The sequence below is a fragment of the Urocampus carinirostris genome, chromosome 1, assembly GCF_059441175.1.
Source record: "Urocampus carinirostris isolate Australia breed hairy pipefish chromosome 1, RoL_Ucar_1.0, whole genome shotgun sequence".
Lineage (NCBI taxonomy): Eukaryota > Metazoa > Chordata > Actinopteri > Syngnathiformes > Syngnathidae > Urocampus > Urocampus carinirostris.
In genome coordinates this window covers 64688186-64708215 of record NC_142349.1, presented here as the reverse complement: position 1 = coordinate 64708215, position 20030 = coordinate 64688186, and the positions used below count along the sequence as shown (strand labels likewise).

General features: G+C 37.8%; 1 protein-coding gene across 3 annotated transcripts in view; it reads left to right on the top strand.

Annotated features, from left to right (window-relative positions):
• The window catches only part of spsb4a (splA/ryanodine receptor domain and SOCS box containing 4a), a 143011-nt gene extending 126834 nt beyond the window's left edge, over positions 1-16177 (top strand). For all 3 annotated transcript variants that reach the window (XM_088348476.1, XM_088348483.1, XM_088348492.1), the window contains one exon: positions 12793-16177. In XM_088348476.1, the coding sequence (XP_088204602.1) occupies positions 12793-12920 (128 nt within the window). In that variant the 3' untranslated portion in view covers positions 12921-16177. The remainder of the gene's footprint in view (positions 1-12792) is intronic.
• The last annotated feature ends 3853 nt before the right edge of the window (positions 16178-20030 follow it).

The following is a 20030-nucleotide window of genomic DNA, read 5'->3' as shown; positions in this document are numbered from 1 at the left end:
AAAAGCCTCCTGATCCTACTGGGATACAATCCCTTCATCGTCTGGTCGCCGGTGTTTTTTGGTGTACACTCTTCAGAGATGAGCCAGACATAGGCAATGACAGGAAACAGCATTTGTGTGACAAGACTGATACTAGATCCAAGACTCCACTTACAGAGAAGTGCATGGATCTTTAGTACTTCAAGATACGTCATCAAGATATATTTTTAAATCTCACTCAAGTACCTCAAGTGCATTCAAGTACCCCCAAGGGTAATAGAGAATAGCACATGATGCTTGTGCGATCCAATTCTCCCGATATGAAGACTCCAATCAGAAACGTTAACAGAAAATAAAAAGAAGCCTAAAATAGTGAAAAGTCCTGGTGGCGGGGTCGGAGCATTGAAAAGTGAGACCTCATTAACTCCCTGCAAGTGCCGCAATCATCAGCGAGTGGATGAGCTGCTGATAATGTGGATGGGGGGCTTGGGCAACACAGCTGCGAGGTCCTTTGCTTTGTTTGTTTGGCACCAAAAGACCCCAAATGTCCATGAACATTAGCGAGAGGCACACACACTGATTTGCAATTCATTGTTTTATTTGAATTTTAAAAAGTGCACACCTGCCGTATACAGAGGATCCATCGCACGATTATGGAATTTTGGGGGGGAAATGCCATCAAAGGTAAAAACCTCTATAAATTCCGGACTATAGAGCGCACCTGATTATAAGCCGCACCCACCACATTTTAAGAGGATAACCGCTTTTGTACTTACACAAGCCGCACCTGTATATAAGCCGCATGCGCCCACATTAAAGCATGTAACACAATCACAAAAGTAACCCAAACCTGACTTTAAGTCCCGCGATTGTAACTGAATATTAAGTACACAGTCCAAAAACCACAGCCGGCAAAATGAACGGAAAATGATACCGGTACTTAAGGTTTGATGCAGACCTGCAGAGTCCGGGTCCCGTTAAAAGTAATCCAAGGAAAAAAAGTCTATATTTCCAAAGGTAAGGGTGGGAAAAATATATATCCACTATTGTCCGCTGCGTCCAAAAACACGTCTCACCTTTACTCCACTTCCCGTTGTTTTCGCCTCTTCTTTTTGATTCACCCGTGGAAAACATATCAGAATAAGTCTCTAAAATAAATACATTACAAAAATATACACTTGCAAATACATATTATACATGGTTACACATATTTACAAAGAAAGACGGTACACCGAGAGAGTTTTCAAAGCTTTAATAATATTAATAGAACTTTCATCCCAAGCCGTGACTTGTAGCAACACGCTATTAGGAACACGCTCGCAAAACGGTAAACGGGTCTGTTAAAAAATATACCGTACTTGTAAATATCACGGTAAACCATACTCATCTTCCTCCTTATAAATGACGCCATCAAAGTAGTCTTCCTCAGTATCGGGAAGAAACTTTGTCATATAGACGTCGTCCCACGCTTCCTTATTCCAAAACATGCTAGCAACACGCTCTCAAAGTAAAGTTTACGTGCAATAGCTCTGTTACCTTCTTTATCGGATTGCTCGATTGCTTTTAGCTTGAAAGCTGCGTCATGTGCCTTTCGTTTTGCAATTTGCATGATGAGGGTAAGTTTAAGCTAATTTAATTTGTGCACAAGCTAAGAAGTTGCAGTCTTCCTCGGCGCATATATTCCAGCGGTCTAAATCTTACCTTTTGTAATTGAGCGCCGCTGGCGGCCGTTAGAAAAATGACATAAATTGGCCGCATCACCGAATAAGCCGCAGGGTTGAACGTTTGGGAAAAAAGTAGCGGCTTATAGTCTGGAATTTACGGTACTATGTTTTCACTTTACGAGTGGGATACGATGTTTTTAGGCCCCTTGTTACGGCATTTTCCCCACTATGAAATATTAACAGAAACTATTGGATGGCCAAAACTTTCCTATTAAATTTACAAAATATCAACTTTGCAGTGCTGTGCCTAAGACGTGTTATATCGCTAGATTTATGTCTGTTATTGGGCGGGGTCACAAAATAGAATAGAATAGAATAGAATATACCTTTATTGTCATTGTTACAAAAGATGCTGGTCTGCTATTGGTTTGCGTCACGTCATTGTGAACATGCTGAATTATCTCCCACAATGCTTCATTGCTCCCTTGTTTTGTTTAGCATAACGTGTAACAAACATCCGAATATAGCCAAAACTAATCGACGGTTGGGAAAAATACTAAGAATAAAGCAATTACATATTTTAAGGGCATGACAAAACCTAGCAAAAGGAAGTTTTAAAAACAGATTTCATCTTATTCCAATGTCTCCTCCCCCTCTGCATCCACCCACTAACTTTTCTGTACCAACTCGTCTCGTCACATTTAAGTCAAGTAACTCATATTTAAAGAATTCTTAATCACAAATCTCAAAGGGCTACCTAGACCACTATTAAATACAATTTCCTTTACATTTACTTTATTTACAAAGTTTAACCATATGAACACATTAACCATAAATAGTACTTACTATATACTTTTTTTGGAATAATAATTTGAAAATCCCATTACATTTGCACTCAAAATTGAAATTAATTGTGTATGACAAAAAAAAGGTCATTAAAAATCCTGACTGATATTGTAATAGCTTTTAACAATATTTAAGTATCTTATTTTACCAATTGCGAGTTTTTTCCTTTAAAACATTTCAACTTACCAGTTAATTATTTTTTGTTTAAAATTTCACCTTTTGTATTTCACTGGGTGAGGTAAAATGTTGGCGTTGAATGTTTGATTTCATTTAAGATCAGAAAGTGATTTAAACACATTTTAATGAGATTTTGTTGAGCTGTCTTAAAGTAGAACTAATTTGCCGGATCGAAATCTGGGATTGTTAAGTGTTTGTTTTTGATTAAATAAAATAATGAAAACGTTTTAAAATCTGTTAAACGGTTACAGATGAGTTAAGTGCGCTTATACGTTTCAGTTTTGGTGTTTTTATAATAACAGGTGGTTCCGTAAGTTTATAAAAAAATATCCAGTTATAAGTTTTAATTAAATGTGTACACTTGATAAATTACATGACTCTTTTTTTCAACATTTCAAGAAAAAAAAAAAATTTGAAAACAATTGCAGGTTATATTTTTATGAGGAAGAAGGCACGTTGGATTATCTCATGTGCGGTCCCTTCTCAAGGTTTCTTCATGTACCTCAGGTTTTTTGAGTTTTTCCTTGCCCTCATGTAGGGTTTAGATCAGAGGATGGTGTCATAATAATCTGTAGTTTTTAATAATCTGTGGACTGTGCAGCTCTTTGAGACTCTTTGTGAGTAAGGGCGATACAAATAAACATGACTCGACATGACATGTTTTCCAGAATAAAAACACCAAATCTTTTTGCACGCTATTTTTAAGATGAAGATTTTAGACTTGATTTTGCAAAAATTTTGACTTTATTTTCTTTATTATTTTTGTATGGCAGCCATTTGTTGCTGGGAAAAACATATTATTCATATTCTGTCTTTAAGCATTGGCCAGTGTTATACTTTGTGACTTATTTTTGATTTTTTTAAGCCGCTAAATCTTATTGCACTTCCTTTCTTTGCATTATTGTTACGATGCACCACTCTTTTTTTACTCACGAACATTGCATTATAGCATTACTAACCTGGGGCAGTCTCTAAGCACCATTTTCTGCCTTTATCCTTTTCTTTTTTCTCTATGAAATATTAATTATACGTATACCCTGGAGTGACATGTCTGATCTCGTTTCACAACATTGATATCAATGACAATAAAGGCAATTCAATTACAATGATGGGCAATGCTAACTAACCACTTTTACATTAGCTATTTACTTTATACATTTTAATATGATTATATTAATATTTAATCTATTTTTTTACTTTGATCTTTGTAACTTGGTTATCATGATGGGTAACAATTTAAGAGAGGACATTTTTTGGTAGTGGTCCCACGATTTCCAATTTCAAGTTCTTCTATCGCTAGAAATCGAATTCTGTGTTGATTTCTACTCACTGTAGTACATGAAAGTGGATCAATAAGGCAACATCCAAGCGATCCATACAACTTCTTTGTTGACGAGCACTCTAAAGTGAGTGGAACAACGTGAAGGTGGAGCCTAATGGGGTCAGACATTGTGACGACAGCCTGTAATGAGATGCGCCAAGCCGAATTTATTGTCTGGGTTATGCTAATTGCTAGGCGGTGTATCCATTTTAAGAGCGAGGGAAAACTTGACAGTAGTGAAGGGGTTGACATCAAGTCAATGAGAGCGTGCGAACGTGACGTGAAGCGGCAACCTGATGAATGTCAAACGCGTGGACTGCATAATATAGAATTGGCAACAATCCAAGTTTTGTGAGTGTGAGCGGTGGCTCAAAGCAGGAAATTTTTGAGATGTGTGTATTCATTTCTTAGTCCAGTTAAAGGAATGTTGTAAAATTCCATAAGGGATGGCATTGCAATTCATGTAATTGTTCCATTTATTTACGCTACAGTAGCCCCAGGTCACCATATCATAGAATTTAGATGTTTTCACATTCTAATGTGGAATAAAATTGTTTCTTTTCGGCCCTTGGTTATGCATTACCCCCACCATTCAACATCAAGAACAAATCATTTTGCATGCCCCAAAACTTAAAATTCCTTGAAGATGCATGTCTTCTATGAGTTAACGTCAGGCATCAAGACCATCCAGATTTGCCATTGGCTGAACTCCCTCCCACAATACTTAATTTCCATCTATTTGGTTCAGAATGTGGCAAATCAAACTTGTAATTTGTTTGGCTATGGGTCCCAAGACTAGCAGTAATGTTAAAGGAGAAACATGGAAACCATGGAAACGAAACTTGAGATGACAAATATGAGAAAGGCACATACAGTGGCTTGCGAAAGTATTCGGCCCCCTTGAAACCTTTTACCACATTTCAGACTTCAAACAAAAAGAAATGAAACTGTCATTTCTTGTGAAACGTTAATGAAGAAACCTTGAGAAGGGACCGCACATGAGGTAATATATTTAGATAATTCTACTGTATTCGATTCTGGGTTTTCTAGGTAAATCAAAGGCTTATTAATATTATCGCAGTTTTAATATTTTATCAAGTATTTATTTGCTTTATTTGTAACCTATTTTACTAATGAACTAAGAAAAATAAACTCGAAGTGAATACAATTGTGATACATTTGCTCAGTTTAAAAAAAAAAAAAAAAAAATAGTTTTTAGCACAATATTCTAGTAAAATAAATTTTAAGTGTTTTTTCCTTATTATTTAAAAATCTACAAAAAAGTGAATATTAAATACAATATATTAAGTATTTTTAAGCGTTTTTAGAAAGTAAAATGATTAACATCTTAAATTTCAAATTATTTGTAAAGAAATTTAAGAAAAATAATAATTGAATTGTACACAATTATCTGGTAATAGGATATTAAAAATAATTAAACTGAGCAAAGTTAATAAAAGAATGGGACTAAGTTTTTTTGTCTATTTTTATCCATCCATCATCTGCACCGCTTATCCTCAGTAGGGTCGCGGGGGTGCTGGAGCCCATCCTAGCTATCTTCGGGCAGTGGGCAAGGGACACCCTGATTTGGTTGCCAGCACGTCTCAGGGCACCCAGAGACAATTCACTCGCTCATTCACACCTATGGACAATTTAGACCGGCCAATTAACCTAAAATGCATGTTTTTGCCCAGAGGAAACCCATGCAAGCACGGGGAGAACATGCAAACTCCGCACAGGAAGGCCTGTAGCTGGATTTGAACCTATAACCTCAGCCGTACATGCGCCAACCACTGCTCTGCCGTGCCACCCTGTTTATTTTTATATTGCCCCTATATTTTATCACTAATACTTTCATTTTTAGTCATTTCATTTGTCTATTTTCCCTTGTACAATTTTCTGAAAATCTCAGTAAGCACTGGTAATAGTGCCGCTTGTCTGAAGAAAAAAAAAATGCTACAAGGCACATTGTCGTAAAAAGGTTGACCACTTCACTACTTAAATGAAATCCCCTGAAAGTGACATTTCCGATGTGTGGCATTAATAGAGCGCTAGTGCACGAGCTGCAAGTGTGCAGAATTGATGACTGCTGCTTTTCCGCAGGGCAGCTAATGAGGCAAAATAGAGCACGGGTGAGAAAGACATGCCTCATTTATGTGTCCATTGCGGACACCATCCACATGCTCCCAACACTTATTTCAAACTGGTGATGTAACGCGCTGGAAAACACGGCAATCTGTTCAATTGGTATCATAATTCTTCCCATTCAAGTCGGTTTCATGCGCGAGTCTTCTCCTTTTCGTGTATTTCTTGTCGTCCTCGGCTAACACCTGCTAAGCATCGCAGTTTATTTATGCAGGCGCTACATTTAGCCTCTAGCTGGTAATGAGCCCCAGTGGTGTTGGGGTTTATATTTTGCATAAGGCTGGGGACGGGTCAGCTTGATGATATACCCTTAAAAAAACGTCCTAATGCAGTTTTGCATTCTGAGTTGGGCATTGCAAAGTGAAATTTCCATGTAGCGGGGAGATAGAAACCTATGAAAATTAGCTAATGCGTTCCAAACCCCAGAACACAAATGGAAAAACATTAAAATTGTTTATACATGTTCATTCAACATTAGAAACAAAATACCATGTCAGACAGATGAAGGTAAAAGCATCCATACTCTTCTGGTTTGCAGTATTTAGTGACATTTTTACAAAAGGACTCTGCTCGCACCTTGTTTTGTAACCAATATTCACACACATGAATTGAGTTTGCCTGTGTATTTTCTGCACAGCCCTTTGAGACTTGTGATTAAGGGTTATACAAATAAACATGACTGGACTATTACGTAAGTACCACTTACATGTAATATCCGTTTATGTAAAAAAATATACAGTAATCTCTCGATTATCGCAGAGGTTACGTTCTAAAAAGAACCACTGATGGACAAAATCTGTGAAGTGGATTCCTATATTTTTTTAATTGTACTGTTAAATACTCTATAAAACATTGAAATCAATGAATAAACCTTTTTAGCGGGTGAAATAATTTGTTAAATCAATAAAAGTACGTTTAAACATTTTTTTCACTTACAGTATATTTTTTACCAATACCTACTCTCTTAGGGACTGAATAGCCAATCAAAATACAGAACACAACGGGATGAAAATCCATGAACAGCAATACCTGAAAGGCAAACTGCGTTATAGTGAGGGATTAATGGACATGTAAAGGAAAACGGAATTTTGATTTAGTGTGACATGATATGAGCTGGCACAGTGGAGTTACTGTGTGGATGCAGAGGTGGTAGAGAAGGCGGATTAAAAAGAAAACTGTTTTCAAAACTTCACTTGTATTGTCAAGCCCTTAGAAGATTTTGTTGCCTTAATTGCCTCATTTTTCTTAAAAACTGTTCCGATGGTCAATTGGTTACGTCAATAATCCTTAGCGAAGGTAACTTGCGTGTGTCATCTTCATATATCTTTAATATCTAGTTTCATGTTCATGGTTATCATGTGTTTGTTTTTCCCTTAAAATAATGCAGGATAGGACCGATAGCAAATAAATACGGTACAAAAAATACACTAAAACACAAGATTGTGATAGGAACGAAGAAGGACATTTGGCATTGTGGGATGGAGTTCATCTAATAGCACATCGTCATCTTCATGATGTCATGATACAAACCAATAGCAGCTAGGTGTCTTAGTTATGCAACTTACACAGTGATATGCACAAACACCGCAAAGTTTCCTGACATGGAAAAAAATGTTTTTTTTTAACTTTTGGATGGTAGGGAAAATGCACATCTTAGAAAACCCTGTAAGGTGGGGTACACCATAACCTGGGATTCTGCTTTAGTTCACGTTCACTATTTTTCTTCCTGAGGATTTTATTCTTTCTGTGATGCTACAAAATTATGTTCAAGCCCCTTTGGAGCATTTCCTTTTCAATGTTGGCGTAATGAGGTCCATGCTGGCATTCATCTGGGCCGTAGAGTCTGACGTCAATGTCAACCCGTAAGAGATCTGATAGCGCATTTCATTTTAATGCTCGGCCATCGGCTCTCGTTACCATCTCGTCGTTGCGCTTGCGAGTGAGGTCACCGCGCTCCTGTCGGGGTCTCAAACTCTTCAAGGACACACGCGCTTATAAACATAGACTTAAGTGTGTGTAATGTACGTCTATATAAATGATATATGTGTGTTACTTAAAGATCCAAATTGCACTGACTTCAAATTTATTCAAAAATCATTCTTTTAAAGTTGTCTATTTGAGTTTCTACATTTTAGAAAAGGAACAATTAAGCACATTTTTCGTATATTATGATCTATTTTCATGAAAAGGTTAAAAACTCCAAGTTATTGTATCCAGCAGTAAGTAGATGGTTTTTCTTATTTTAAGTAGTCCATGTTGCTTATTTTAACTTTACATTTTCTTATAGTATGAAAAAGCAAGTTTAATCGACTTAAAACAATAAAGTCCTTGGGCAGGACACTGAATCCCTAATGCAACTGAGAGCAGGAAGTTGCCATGCATGGCTGACACTGCGATTGGTTAGTTAGTGTGTAAAAGGGAAGAGTGTGAAGCACATTGTAAAGTGCTTTGGGAGGTCTTCATTGACTTAAAAAAACTCAAATCAACGTGAATTGATAGTCAGAAAACCTTAATTTGGAAAACAACTCAAGGTGGGTGAATACCGATGCCAATCACAATGCCTTTATTTTCAAATATCGATTACAGAGACTTGAGGCAAAAAATTAATATGTCAAGCCATGTTTATTTGCATAGCCCTTACTCCCCACAAGGAGTCTCAAAGGGCTGCACAGACAACAGACTATTGTTACACCATCCCCTGATATAAAACCTACATGAGGGCAAGGAAAAACTCAAAAACCTCAACATAAGGAAAATGAAGAAACCTTGAGAAGGGACCGCACATGAGGTAATCCCCCTTCCAGGATGACCAGGCTGCAACGGATATTGCAATAACAAACAATACGCAGATATTGTCAACATGAAATATAGGTCAATTATAAGCTATGGAATATAAGTGTGTTTTTATTTTAGGTTTAAACAGTTCCACTGAGGTTGCAGATCGAATCTCAGAGGGCAGAGCTCTCCACAGCACCGGGGCCCAAACGGAGAATCCTTTCGAACCTGCGGTTCTCTTCTAGGCTCTTAAATAAATAAACACATTTAGGAAGTATTTTCAATAAATAATGCAAGTGTAGCATAAATAGTTGTGACGGATTTTCTAAGAATTACAAATACAGTTTGGGTCATGTCTTATTCTTAGTTACAAAGCAGAAAGTAATAACCAGCGGGATGACAAGCACACAAATAAATAAAGATGAAAGAGCAAAAGACGTGTATAATTTATTAGACAACGGATTATTATGGAGGTTCAGTCAACATGTCTTATTCTTACGTGAATTAAGAATTTCACTTCCTGGCTGTAAACTGACACGGAAAAAAACCACAGCGCAAGCACTTGTAAGCAGTTTGCTAGCAATTCTCTTTCGCTCGATTGAAGAATTTGCTCGACTTTGAAGCGACTTCCCCCTCCCCAAAAGTATGAATGAGCACCGTTGTTATCACACGCCCCCGCCGAGGCCTTTTCAGATGTCGGCGGCCATTGTGGCGAAGACGTGATGCGTGAAAAGTGAACCGAGCCGCGAGCGTTCGTGCATTCGTGTCTGCAACTACAGTCGCAGTTTCATCAGGTGGAAGGTTTTAAGGACTTGCACACTCGTAAGCCGTCACGGGATCCCAAACAAAGGAGCTGGTTTTCTTTTTTTTCCCACCGTGTTACGTTGACAACTGTATTCTGTATTTTAAATAATTTAACACATTGTTAAATGCTAGCTCACGTGTCACCAATTTGGTTTCCTGGTAGCAGCCTAAGAACAGCTGGGTAGTAAACGAACTGAGCGGTTCTAAAAACAGCTCACTAATTCATTTTCTAACCGGCATTAAAAACCATTCACATTATCAGTGTCTTTAAACACATGGTTAACTCATTCAGTGCCATAACGTATAAATATGTTTTCAGAGGCATTGTCCCTGAATGCCAAAATATTAAAAAACATTTTTTTTGTCTTTAAAAATAACTATCATAAAGGCTTTGGCACTGCTCATCAGTAAGTATCAAGCCTCTGGGAATAATTTCAGTATACATTAAAAAAAAAAAAAAAAAAAAAAAAAAAACAACACCATTCAATGGCATTTATTCAGATTCTTGTCCAGCCCCCACTTCCTCGTGTTGCTTCCTTTATCCAGCTATTGAGAGTGTGTGGGTGGCCCTCAAGTGACTAAAATTGTATGATCATGTCACCAAAAACATCACTGAAAGGTTCTTGCAAAGTTCATGCATAAGTTAAGAGTTCTTGCAATAAAATGTGATCTTGCAGGCAAAGTGCCCTTGGGTTTATGGAAAGCATTGTTTCGATATTGAAGGTATCACAAATGAAAAAAAGGGAATGTTCTGCTTGAAATGCATCCTTTCACATAAGCTATATTTCTCAGACACTTTCTCAGAAATAAGTATTTCCAAGAAATGTAACAATGTTCAACTCCATCCATTCATTGTCTCCACCGCTTATCCTCAGTAGGGTCGCGGGGGTGCTGGAGCCCATCCCAGCCATCTTCGGGCAGTGGGCAGGGGACACCCTGAACTGGTCGCCAGCCAGTCGCAGGGCACACAGGGACAGACAATTCGCTTGCTCATTCATACCTAGGGACAATTTGGACTGGCCAATCAACCTGCCATGCATGTTTTTGGAATGTGGAAGGAAACCGGAGTGCCCGAAGGAAACCCACGCAAGCATGGGGAAAACATGCAAACTCCACACAGGAGGTTTGATCTCATGGCCTCAGAACTGTGCTGCACACGCGCTAACCACTGCGCCGCCATGCTGCACATGTTGTTTTGTATTAAGAAATAAACATTTCATAAAATAATTTGCTCTGTAAAGATGAATAAAATTTAACTTACTTTAGGAAGATGGGCTTCAAGAGTTAGGTTACTTCCTCCTCCGTAGAAAGTGGCCGAAAATAAGTGATCCAACCATTTTTTCAACCGCATCAAGCTTTCTTATTCCACTTTCGTTTCAAAAGAAACAGCTCGCCTTTTCTTTACACCAACCATATTGAATGGAGGCACGAGATGTGAAACAATAAAAACGTCAAAGTTCTTAGAGCGCAAGAGATACAGTACACGTAGTATGTTTACACACGAACTAGGAAGAGGAAGTGGATTTCTTCTTCGGGGTGGATGCTGGGTGACCTCTCACAGCGCCAACACACACCAGTAGTGGCGGAAAGAAGCACTACAGTACTGTCCTGTACTCTGAAAAAGTTGCACACAATACAAAATATAACTTACAGCAATGTCCGGATATTTTTCCGAACAAAATGTTCGTATGTACCGTTGTTCGTAACTCAAATGTTTGTAAGTAGGTGAGCGTCTGTACTTCATTTAAAAAGTAATTGTTATCCCCCAGATTATTTACACCCAAAAGTACCCATCTAGTATATACTCTTATAGAAGGTGACCCCTAAAACTGCTTAAAAATCGGCACACGATAAAAGAAATGGAAGAAAATGTACACCAACCTGTAGAAGCAGGGAAGGCTTCATATTTCTTGGCTGGTGCAATATTTCTTCAGACAATCAATATCCATTTTGTCCTTTTTCTTCAAATTACTCTAAACATTTCTTCTCCATGTCTGGGTACTCTCTGGGTAATGTTTTTTGATTGACGTCATCAATAGTTAGCACTTTGATCGATCGTTGCATAATTGTCGCTCAAATATGGTAGGGTACTGTAAATCCTTGTATTGTCATGCACACTTGTAATTAATGTATGCATTTTGAATCTTATCCACTGAATTTTGCAGTATATGAGGCTTACCGCTTTGAAAGGCGCACTCTGGGCAAATTTGGGTTTTTCGGGTGTGCCTGATAGTCCAGAAAATACAGTACAGCGGAACCTCGGTTCTCGACCATAATCCGTTCCAGAACCCTGTTCGAAAACCGATTTGTTCGATCACCGAAAATCGTTTTTCCCATTAAAAGTAATGTAAAATCGTTTTAATCCGTTCTAACACCCTGAATCTTTACCATGAACGTAAACATGAAGCTAACCCAGGCTAATCGTACGTTCGCGTTAGCGTAATCTTCCGTACGAAAGATTACGCTAACATGAATGTGTACAACTAAAAAAATCAGGTTGTTTACACGTCATTTAGCACCCGGGCCGGGTCTCCACAAAAAGTGGTGAGCGGTTAAAGGATAACGAAAAGAATTATGAATAGGATTTCTTACCTTTGTGGTGCTCAGCAGAAGCCATGCTGTATGTATAGCAAGATGGGAAACTCGCACACCTTCTTCATATTTTGCTATTATTTATTTCTTAAATGCAATAGTTGTACGCACTACTCTTCTTTTTTCACCTGTAGCAACTTTGCTGCTTGCACCGACCTTCTTCGGAGGCATAATTAGGGGCTAAAACACTCCGTTCACCAATATTTAAAGCGAAAGCGAAAAGAAGTGCGCGTGCACGTCATAACAGTTCTTCACGAGGGGTGGGGGCAATCTACACGATAGACACGCCGCTCAGCATCGCACCCTAGCGTACCGGCGTTCGAACTCTGATTTTTTGAACGAAAAGCGAAGCAAGAATTTCTCGAAATTTTGGGTCGAGAACCGATTTGTTCGAACTGAGAGGCGTTCGAAAACCGAGGTTCCATTGTAGTTGCATTCCTCCCAACACTGGCCCCTGATAACCGTTGCTTTTTGTGTTTCTTCTCACAGCGGAACCCCTTCCTCTAACCGACCTTTGCCGTCGCGCGGCCCGCCTGGCGCTGGGCCGTGAACGCCTTCAGGAGATCGAGAGCCTTCCTCTGCCCGAGTCCCTCAAGAATTACCTCCAGTACCAGTGACCCACAACGCAAAAAAAAGAAGCGCTCCATAGCCAGCGAGCTGCAGGTGGGATCCACTGAAACTCGAGGATTGGACCTGTGAGGAGTCACAAATCGATTTAGAACGGAGAACTGTGCAAGCACAACTACTCTCCCACCCCGGAGGCCTTGTTGACGAGTTGGCGGCAAGAGGATCGGAGCACAACCGATTTTTTTTTTATATCAGTGACCAAAAAAACAACATAAAAAGCTCTCTTTGGGTTCAGGATGTCAACGTGACGCTCAGATTTGACTTGAAGCCCCTTGCAGACGCGATATAAAAATACAAAAATCCCATTTAGAAATTTAGTTTTCCATCACCTTTTAATTCTCTAAAGGAATTTTCTATATTTTATTTGTAAGGGTCTTTAAATTAACACTGGGACTTAGGTTGGTTCTTGGCATTGGTGGGGACATAAAGCATTTTTTAAGTGAGCACATCATATCAATACATTACAATGAATGTATTGAATTGAATGATAAATGGCTACTCGTTTTCAATTTTATCAGGGTCTTTTAAATATTGCGGCCTGTCAGATACACCTTTTTCTCCACTCCGAAAAAAAAGAAAACATAAAAATTGGAGGGGGGGTTATGTTACCATAGCTGTCAAAAGTTAAAGCTTTAAAGCTTTCCTCTGAGCTGAATGTTCGAGAGTTAAACCAGTTTTAAAGCGTTAACTCGAAAGTTAATTCATCTGAGAAATGGGTTGACACTGAGAGAGAGGAAAAATGGAAATTGGAAGGAGATATCCAAGGTAAAATAATTTAGTATTGCTGTCAAGAGTTAAAGCTTTAACTCTGTAGTTGAACCATTAAGATGCTAAAACTTGAGTTATAGTGGAAGGGTTAAATTGTTAGAGAAGATGGTTGACACCGAACAAAAATAAACAAACGTAGAAGAAGAAAGCTATTTAAAGTATGTTAGCAATGCTGTTGAAAGTTAAAGCTTTAACTCCGAGTTAAACCTTAGAAGGAGCCTAAACTCGAGAGTTACACCACAAGACTTAAATCGTTGGAGAAACTGGTTGACACTGAAAAGAAAACAAGTAAGATGGGGGGAAGGAAATACTCAAGAGTAAAATCTGTTAGTAGTTATGTTAAAAGTTAAAGCTTTAAAGCTTTAACTCAGTGTAGAATCTTCAAAGGTGCCTAAAGTTGGAGTAAAAATCCTAGTATAGCTTTAACCTTTGATTTAAATCATTTTTGAATCTTAATTAAAGCTAACCTTTGGAGTTCGATCTTTAAAAATGATTTACCTCTGGTCAATTCAAAGTAGTTGTATTTTCTTACTAGTGTGGCTGTTAAAAGTAATTGTCTGCTAATAATTATAAAGTAACTGGTGGCGGAGGACCTTAAGTACCAAAACTAAATGAATACAAAATACTTGTTGAATAATTATAGATATATTAATAAAATCCCACAACGCCAGACAATAGAGGAATACTTAATTTAGTTAATATATTTTAAAAATAATCTTAGGTAATGTATTTATCTGACAACACATTTTAATCAATAAATCAAAGTATTATCGTATGGGGGAACGCAAGTGCCAAAATTAAATTAAATTAATATCAATAGATCCAAATAAAAGAATACAATCCCACAATACAGGACAATAAAATAATTAATAAAAAAAGATAAAGAAATAATTAAGTATATGTATTTTCTAAGGATTATGGGTAATTTAATTATGAAATGACACATTTCGATTAGTTAAACATTAATTTATAACATGGACCGTTTAATTCAATATTTAACTATTGACACATTCCATTATTTTGGCACTTTCAGTTCTCCATAACTGGAAACTGCTTAAACTGCAAAAATGGAAATCCTACTTGGCCTTTTTAGCAGGGCTGCTTTGAATTTAATGGTTATGTTGCAGGTTTTTTTTTTTGCTGTTACCATCACATCCCCTTTTTCACAATTTCTTGTAATACATAGATGTTTTTTTGTTAAGAATCTGAAGAATATTTTTCTGGGGGAAAAAATATATTTGTGCGATTTATGACTATTTTTCTAATATGAAAATGAAATTCTCGTAACATCCTAACTTTATTCTTGTAAGAACAAAAAAACGTTTTTCTTCCTAAAATTCTAATTTTCCCTTCTGTGACCTTCCATTTTCTCTTCGCCTTGTTGTGAATTGTCTCAAATGTTTTTCCGCTCATTTTACGGGTCTAATTTTTTGACACAGTGGGGTCCTAAACTTTGATTCCATCGGGGTGTTTTAAACATTCTCTTGAATGTGGCCACGCGTCTGAAAGGGGCTTTAATCCTATAAAAAAATATAATTAAAAAAAAAGGAAAGAAACTACCGTAAATTCCAGACTACAAGCTGTATTTTAAACACAGAATCTTAGAATATTTTACTTTTCTGTACTCGACATTTCCCCGCTGATATTTTTTTAACGTAAGTTATGGTCGGAATGTTTTCTTTTTAATGGCTGTATGAGCCTATGGCTTAAAATCCGGTGTGGCTCGTACAAAATAAAATTGAGTTTCTTCCTTTCATTTGCGCATGCAGCTTTTAATCAGATGCGCTGTATAGTCCGGGATTTACGGTATATTCCTTTAAGGATTCTTAAGTTGCACTGGACAGGACACTAAATGTATTTTGACCAAAGTATTCTATGCTAGGAAGGCATGTGGAGGCGCACGTACATGCATTCATGCAGTTTTTTGGAACTGAGACGGCCATCGTGGCATTATGCTAGCATGCTAAAAATGACGGCATAAGGCCAGGATGCGGAACCTAATTTACTTGTACTGCCGGAAAAACGCGCTTCAACGGTGGGACTTTGCTGAAAAGCTTGTAACGGATGTGGAAACATGACCTCTTGTGCCGTAGCTGACTGAGAATGCAGATGACCATTTCAAACGCAAACACACACTGTAGACCAATCATGTTTCATTTCAGAATAAAAGCTTGAGTCACTTTTTTTTTTTTTTTTTTTTTGCGTTTGTATTCCTAATATTATTGTGAGTGTGAAGATGCTGATTCTGATCTAGTTTTAAATCTAATCATTGATGTTACTTCAGGTGAATTTATTACAAAGATGCTGACGACGAAGGGAGGAAATTGTAAACATGTTTCTTCAATGCTGCTTTATTATTATTATTGTTGTTGTTAAGATGGCTGGTATCGCTGTGTGTCCTTCACATGTAGAATGTATGGAGAGACTGTTCATGTCGGGTATGAAATGTGAATAAAAGCATAAAGTGAATTTGAGAAGACGTCAGAGTTTATTTGGGCGTTATTTTTGTTTGTTTTATTTGCAGGGACCATGTGATATCGTTTTAAGGTCAAAGCAACCAAAAATGTGCTAAAAAGCACAAGTAAAAATACAAACTACGGAGACTCAAAGTCACCTAAATGCACTCTTTTACTTGCCTATCCTTTTTGGGGTTTCTGGCTACCCGTAGCACCAACATGGCGGACACTCATGTTAGCTCACTCTGGATGAGCATCATGTTGGTTGGTTGGATTCCTTAACCATTAGGGGCACCATTTCCTGTAGTGTGTCTTGGGCAAGTACAGCATGGTGGCACCCATCCCTCTCCAGGCCAACATATGTCTCGAACTGGGGACCTTTCGCGTGTTGGGCAAATGTGCTAACCACTGATCTACAGAAACACTATTCTTGTTTTTTGGTTGGATTCCTTAATACAACGGTTGCAAGGGAACCATTTCCTGTGGTGTGTCTTGGGTTAGTACAACCTGGTGGCACCCATCCCTCTCCAGGCCAACATATGTTTCCACCTGGTCTCAAACCGGGGACCTTTCGCGTGTTAGGCAAATTTGCTAACTATTGCACTACGGAAACTTGAGAATATAGAATTTCTCAGCCTACAAGTCTGAAAAAAATACATGTTGAAATAGCCCACGTTTTTCCTTTTATTTTAAATCAATAGTTTTTTTTAATGATTCTTTTACCTCTAGTAGGCCCTATATAACACACACGGTCCCTTTAACGAAGGTAAGGCCAAGCTTTAGGGTTTTTTGTCATTAAGTACCATAATACTTGCCATTGTACTTCTTTAAGGGGTTTGTAAAAGAAGTTGCCATCTGAATTTTTAACTTGTATTGTATCCACAGTAGGGCAGCACGGCGGCTCAGTGGTTAGAGCGTGTGTGGCACAGTTCTGAGGTCATGAGATCGAACCTTCCTGTGTGGAGTTTGCATGTTCTCCCCGTGCTTGCGTAGGTTTCCTCCGGGCACTCTGGTTTCCTCCCACATTCCAAAAACACGAATGTTCGGTTAATTGGCCTTTCCAAATTGTCCCTAGGTGTGAATGAGCGAGTGAATTGTCTGTCCCTGTGGGCCCTGCAACTGCTGGCAACCAGTTCAGAGTGTTCCCTGCCCGAAGACAGCTGGGATGGGCTCCTGCGGCCCTACTAAGGACAAGTGGTGCAGATAATGAATGAATGAATGTATCAAGTCATGTTTATTTGTATAGCCGTTAATCACAAAGAGTCTTAAAGGGCTGCACAGATTATTGCAAACCACAGACTATTATTACACCATCCCCTGATCTAAAATCTACATGAGGGCAAGGAAAAACTCAAAAACCTCAACATGAGGAAAATGAAGAAACCTTGAGAAGGGACCGCACATGAGGTAATCCCCCATCCAGGATGACCAGGTTGCAATGGATGTTGCAATAACACACAATACATAGATATTGTCAACATAAAATATGCTATAGAATAGAAGTGTGTTTTAAGCCTAGATTTAAACAGCTCCACTGAGGTTGCAGATCAAATCAGTCAACATTGTTCCGATTAATAGAATAAGAAACCACAAATCTTATCAGTATTTTTTTAAACTAATGTTCTTATTTTACTATTTACAGTTTGTTGTTCTTTGCCCCCGCAGCAGAAAAATAATAAAACAGGAAACACAAGAACCAAGTAATTGTGCCCCAAAAATGTCAATAAAGGAATTCATTTCCATTAAGCACTTCTTCATTTGGGTCGTGAGCTGGAAGAACTCCTAACCAACATCCCATCGCAGGTAATCAGATATTTTTAAATGAGGTAAACATTCAATGAGTTACTAATTAGGATTTATCTAAATGACTCGAACATGAAAGAATTTAGAATAGCCGTGCTATTCTATTTGACGACACTTTAGTGCCATCTTGTGTTTACTCAGATGGTCATAGCCAAGCTCTGTGCTAAAACTAGAGTGAATCTCAAAAACGTATTCATAAAGTTAGTCAAATCAAGGCTTTGCAGTTTGAAACGTTTCTAATAAATATGATCCGTGCAGTCTGCCGTTATTTTAAAGAATAACAACTCTTCATTTTTTTACCACTCGAGACAAAGGCGGAATTTTATTCTAAACGTATGCACATGTATGAATAAAACTTTTTTTCGTATATGGAGGAAAAAAATGGTCCAAAAACAATTTTAACGTAACATGTCTGTAAAGGAAAAGGAAGAAGTATATGCTTATCTTATCCTATCCCTTCGACTTTCTTAATAATTGTGTCTCACGGGTAAATCTTCTGTATAGCAAACACCTCACGAATATACATACCTAGTATTTACATCGGTTCTTATTGCAATAGGGAAATAATAAGAATAGTAATAGTAATAGTAATAATAATAAGAATAGTATATATTTATTCCTCGTCTATATTTCGGATTATACAAAAAGTAGAACAAAAAAATCCCATAAATGTGGGAATTGGTAAAATACATGCTTGATTACATGTCATAGAATTAACTGCAAATATTATAAAAGTAAAAACAAGAAACAAAACTTTTTTTTCTCAAGGACAGACAAAAAAAAAGAAAATTACAGGGTTAATTTTTCACATTAATCTTGAATGCAAATTTAAAGCCTACGCGCTAATGCTTGTGGGACATGTAGTTTCAGGCAACAATAACTTCGCTTTCTATTTGATAACTTTGGCGCCATCCTGTGTTCACAGCCCGGCACTGTGCTGACTTGGAAGGAACACTAAACCTACTTATAAAGTGATTGGAAGCAAGACTACCATTTATTACAAACGAATAAAAGTATTTAGTTTAATTTTACATGCCGCTTTTATTGACATCAAGTTTCACCCAGGGTGACAGAAACCCTTAGAAAAGAGTCTATGTCATCCTCTTTTCATCAATTGTTAAAAAGGTGCAAGTCTCATGCTTATGATGTGAACGGAAACTGCAAAATAACAATAAAATAATCCGAATTTGTTTTTAAAAAGAGAGGCCAACAAGGCTAGAAAAATAACGATGTTAACCTTTCACGTTTATCTCAAAATAATATAATAGCGGTCTTGGGACATGTAGTCTTTAATCAGGCAACAGCACTGCCATGTTTTTGAGTGAAACATGACTACATTTCAACCAGCGGTGGGCCATGAGGGCCTGCAAGGCTTTCTCTGCTGGCCCCAAAAATACCTGTGTAACGCGATGTCGATTAAATTTGTTCCATTATTACTTTAAAAAAAAATCTAAATTGTCTGCCATCTTCTGTTCATGGCCTCTCCCTCGTTGCACTGCTTTCGAATTCTGTTTTAATATTCAAGCATTTAAGCAATCACGTTTGCACCATTGCTTGTAAGGCTCAGAAATCTCCCCGGATGCCTTTAGGATGGGTTTTGCAGGCTCTAGACCAGGGGTCGGGAACCTATGGCTCGCGAGCCATATATGGCTCTTTCTACGAGTATCTGTGGCTCAGAGACAGATTTGATTGCATGCAAAATTTCTCCATCTTGTCCAAAAGTTGTTTCGTCTATCCTATTAAGTTACACGTAAAGCTAAACCGAAACTTACTGGTAAATGATTACTTCGCAGTATATATATATGGCACGTTTTTCACTACAATTTACAGTCAAGGTGTCACACAAAAAAATGGGGAAAAAAACTCGTTTTGGCTGTACAACGCTAAAGAATCCTTTATTTAAAAGTTCACTATGTAATCTGTGTTCAGTGTTCAGATACTTTATGATGAATCCACAGAACTGTAAATACGCCAAAACACCGGAAGAGAACTTAGTCATTTGATTGGGTGAGTGGGAGGGATGGGTGGAGCTATGCAAAAAGTACAAGCACTCCTTCCCATCTCTCGCCAAAG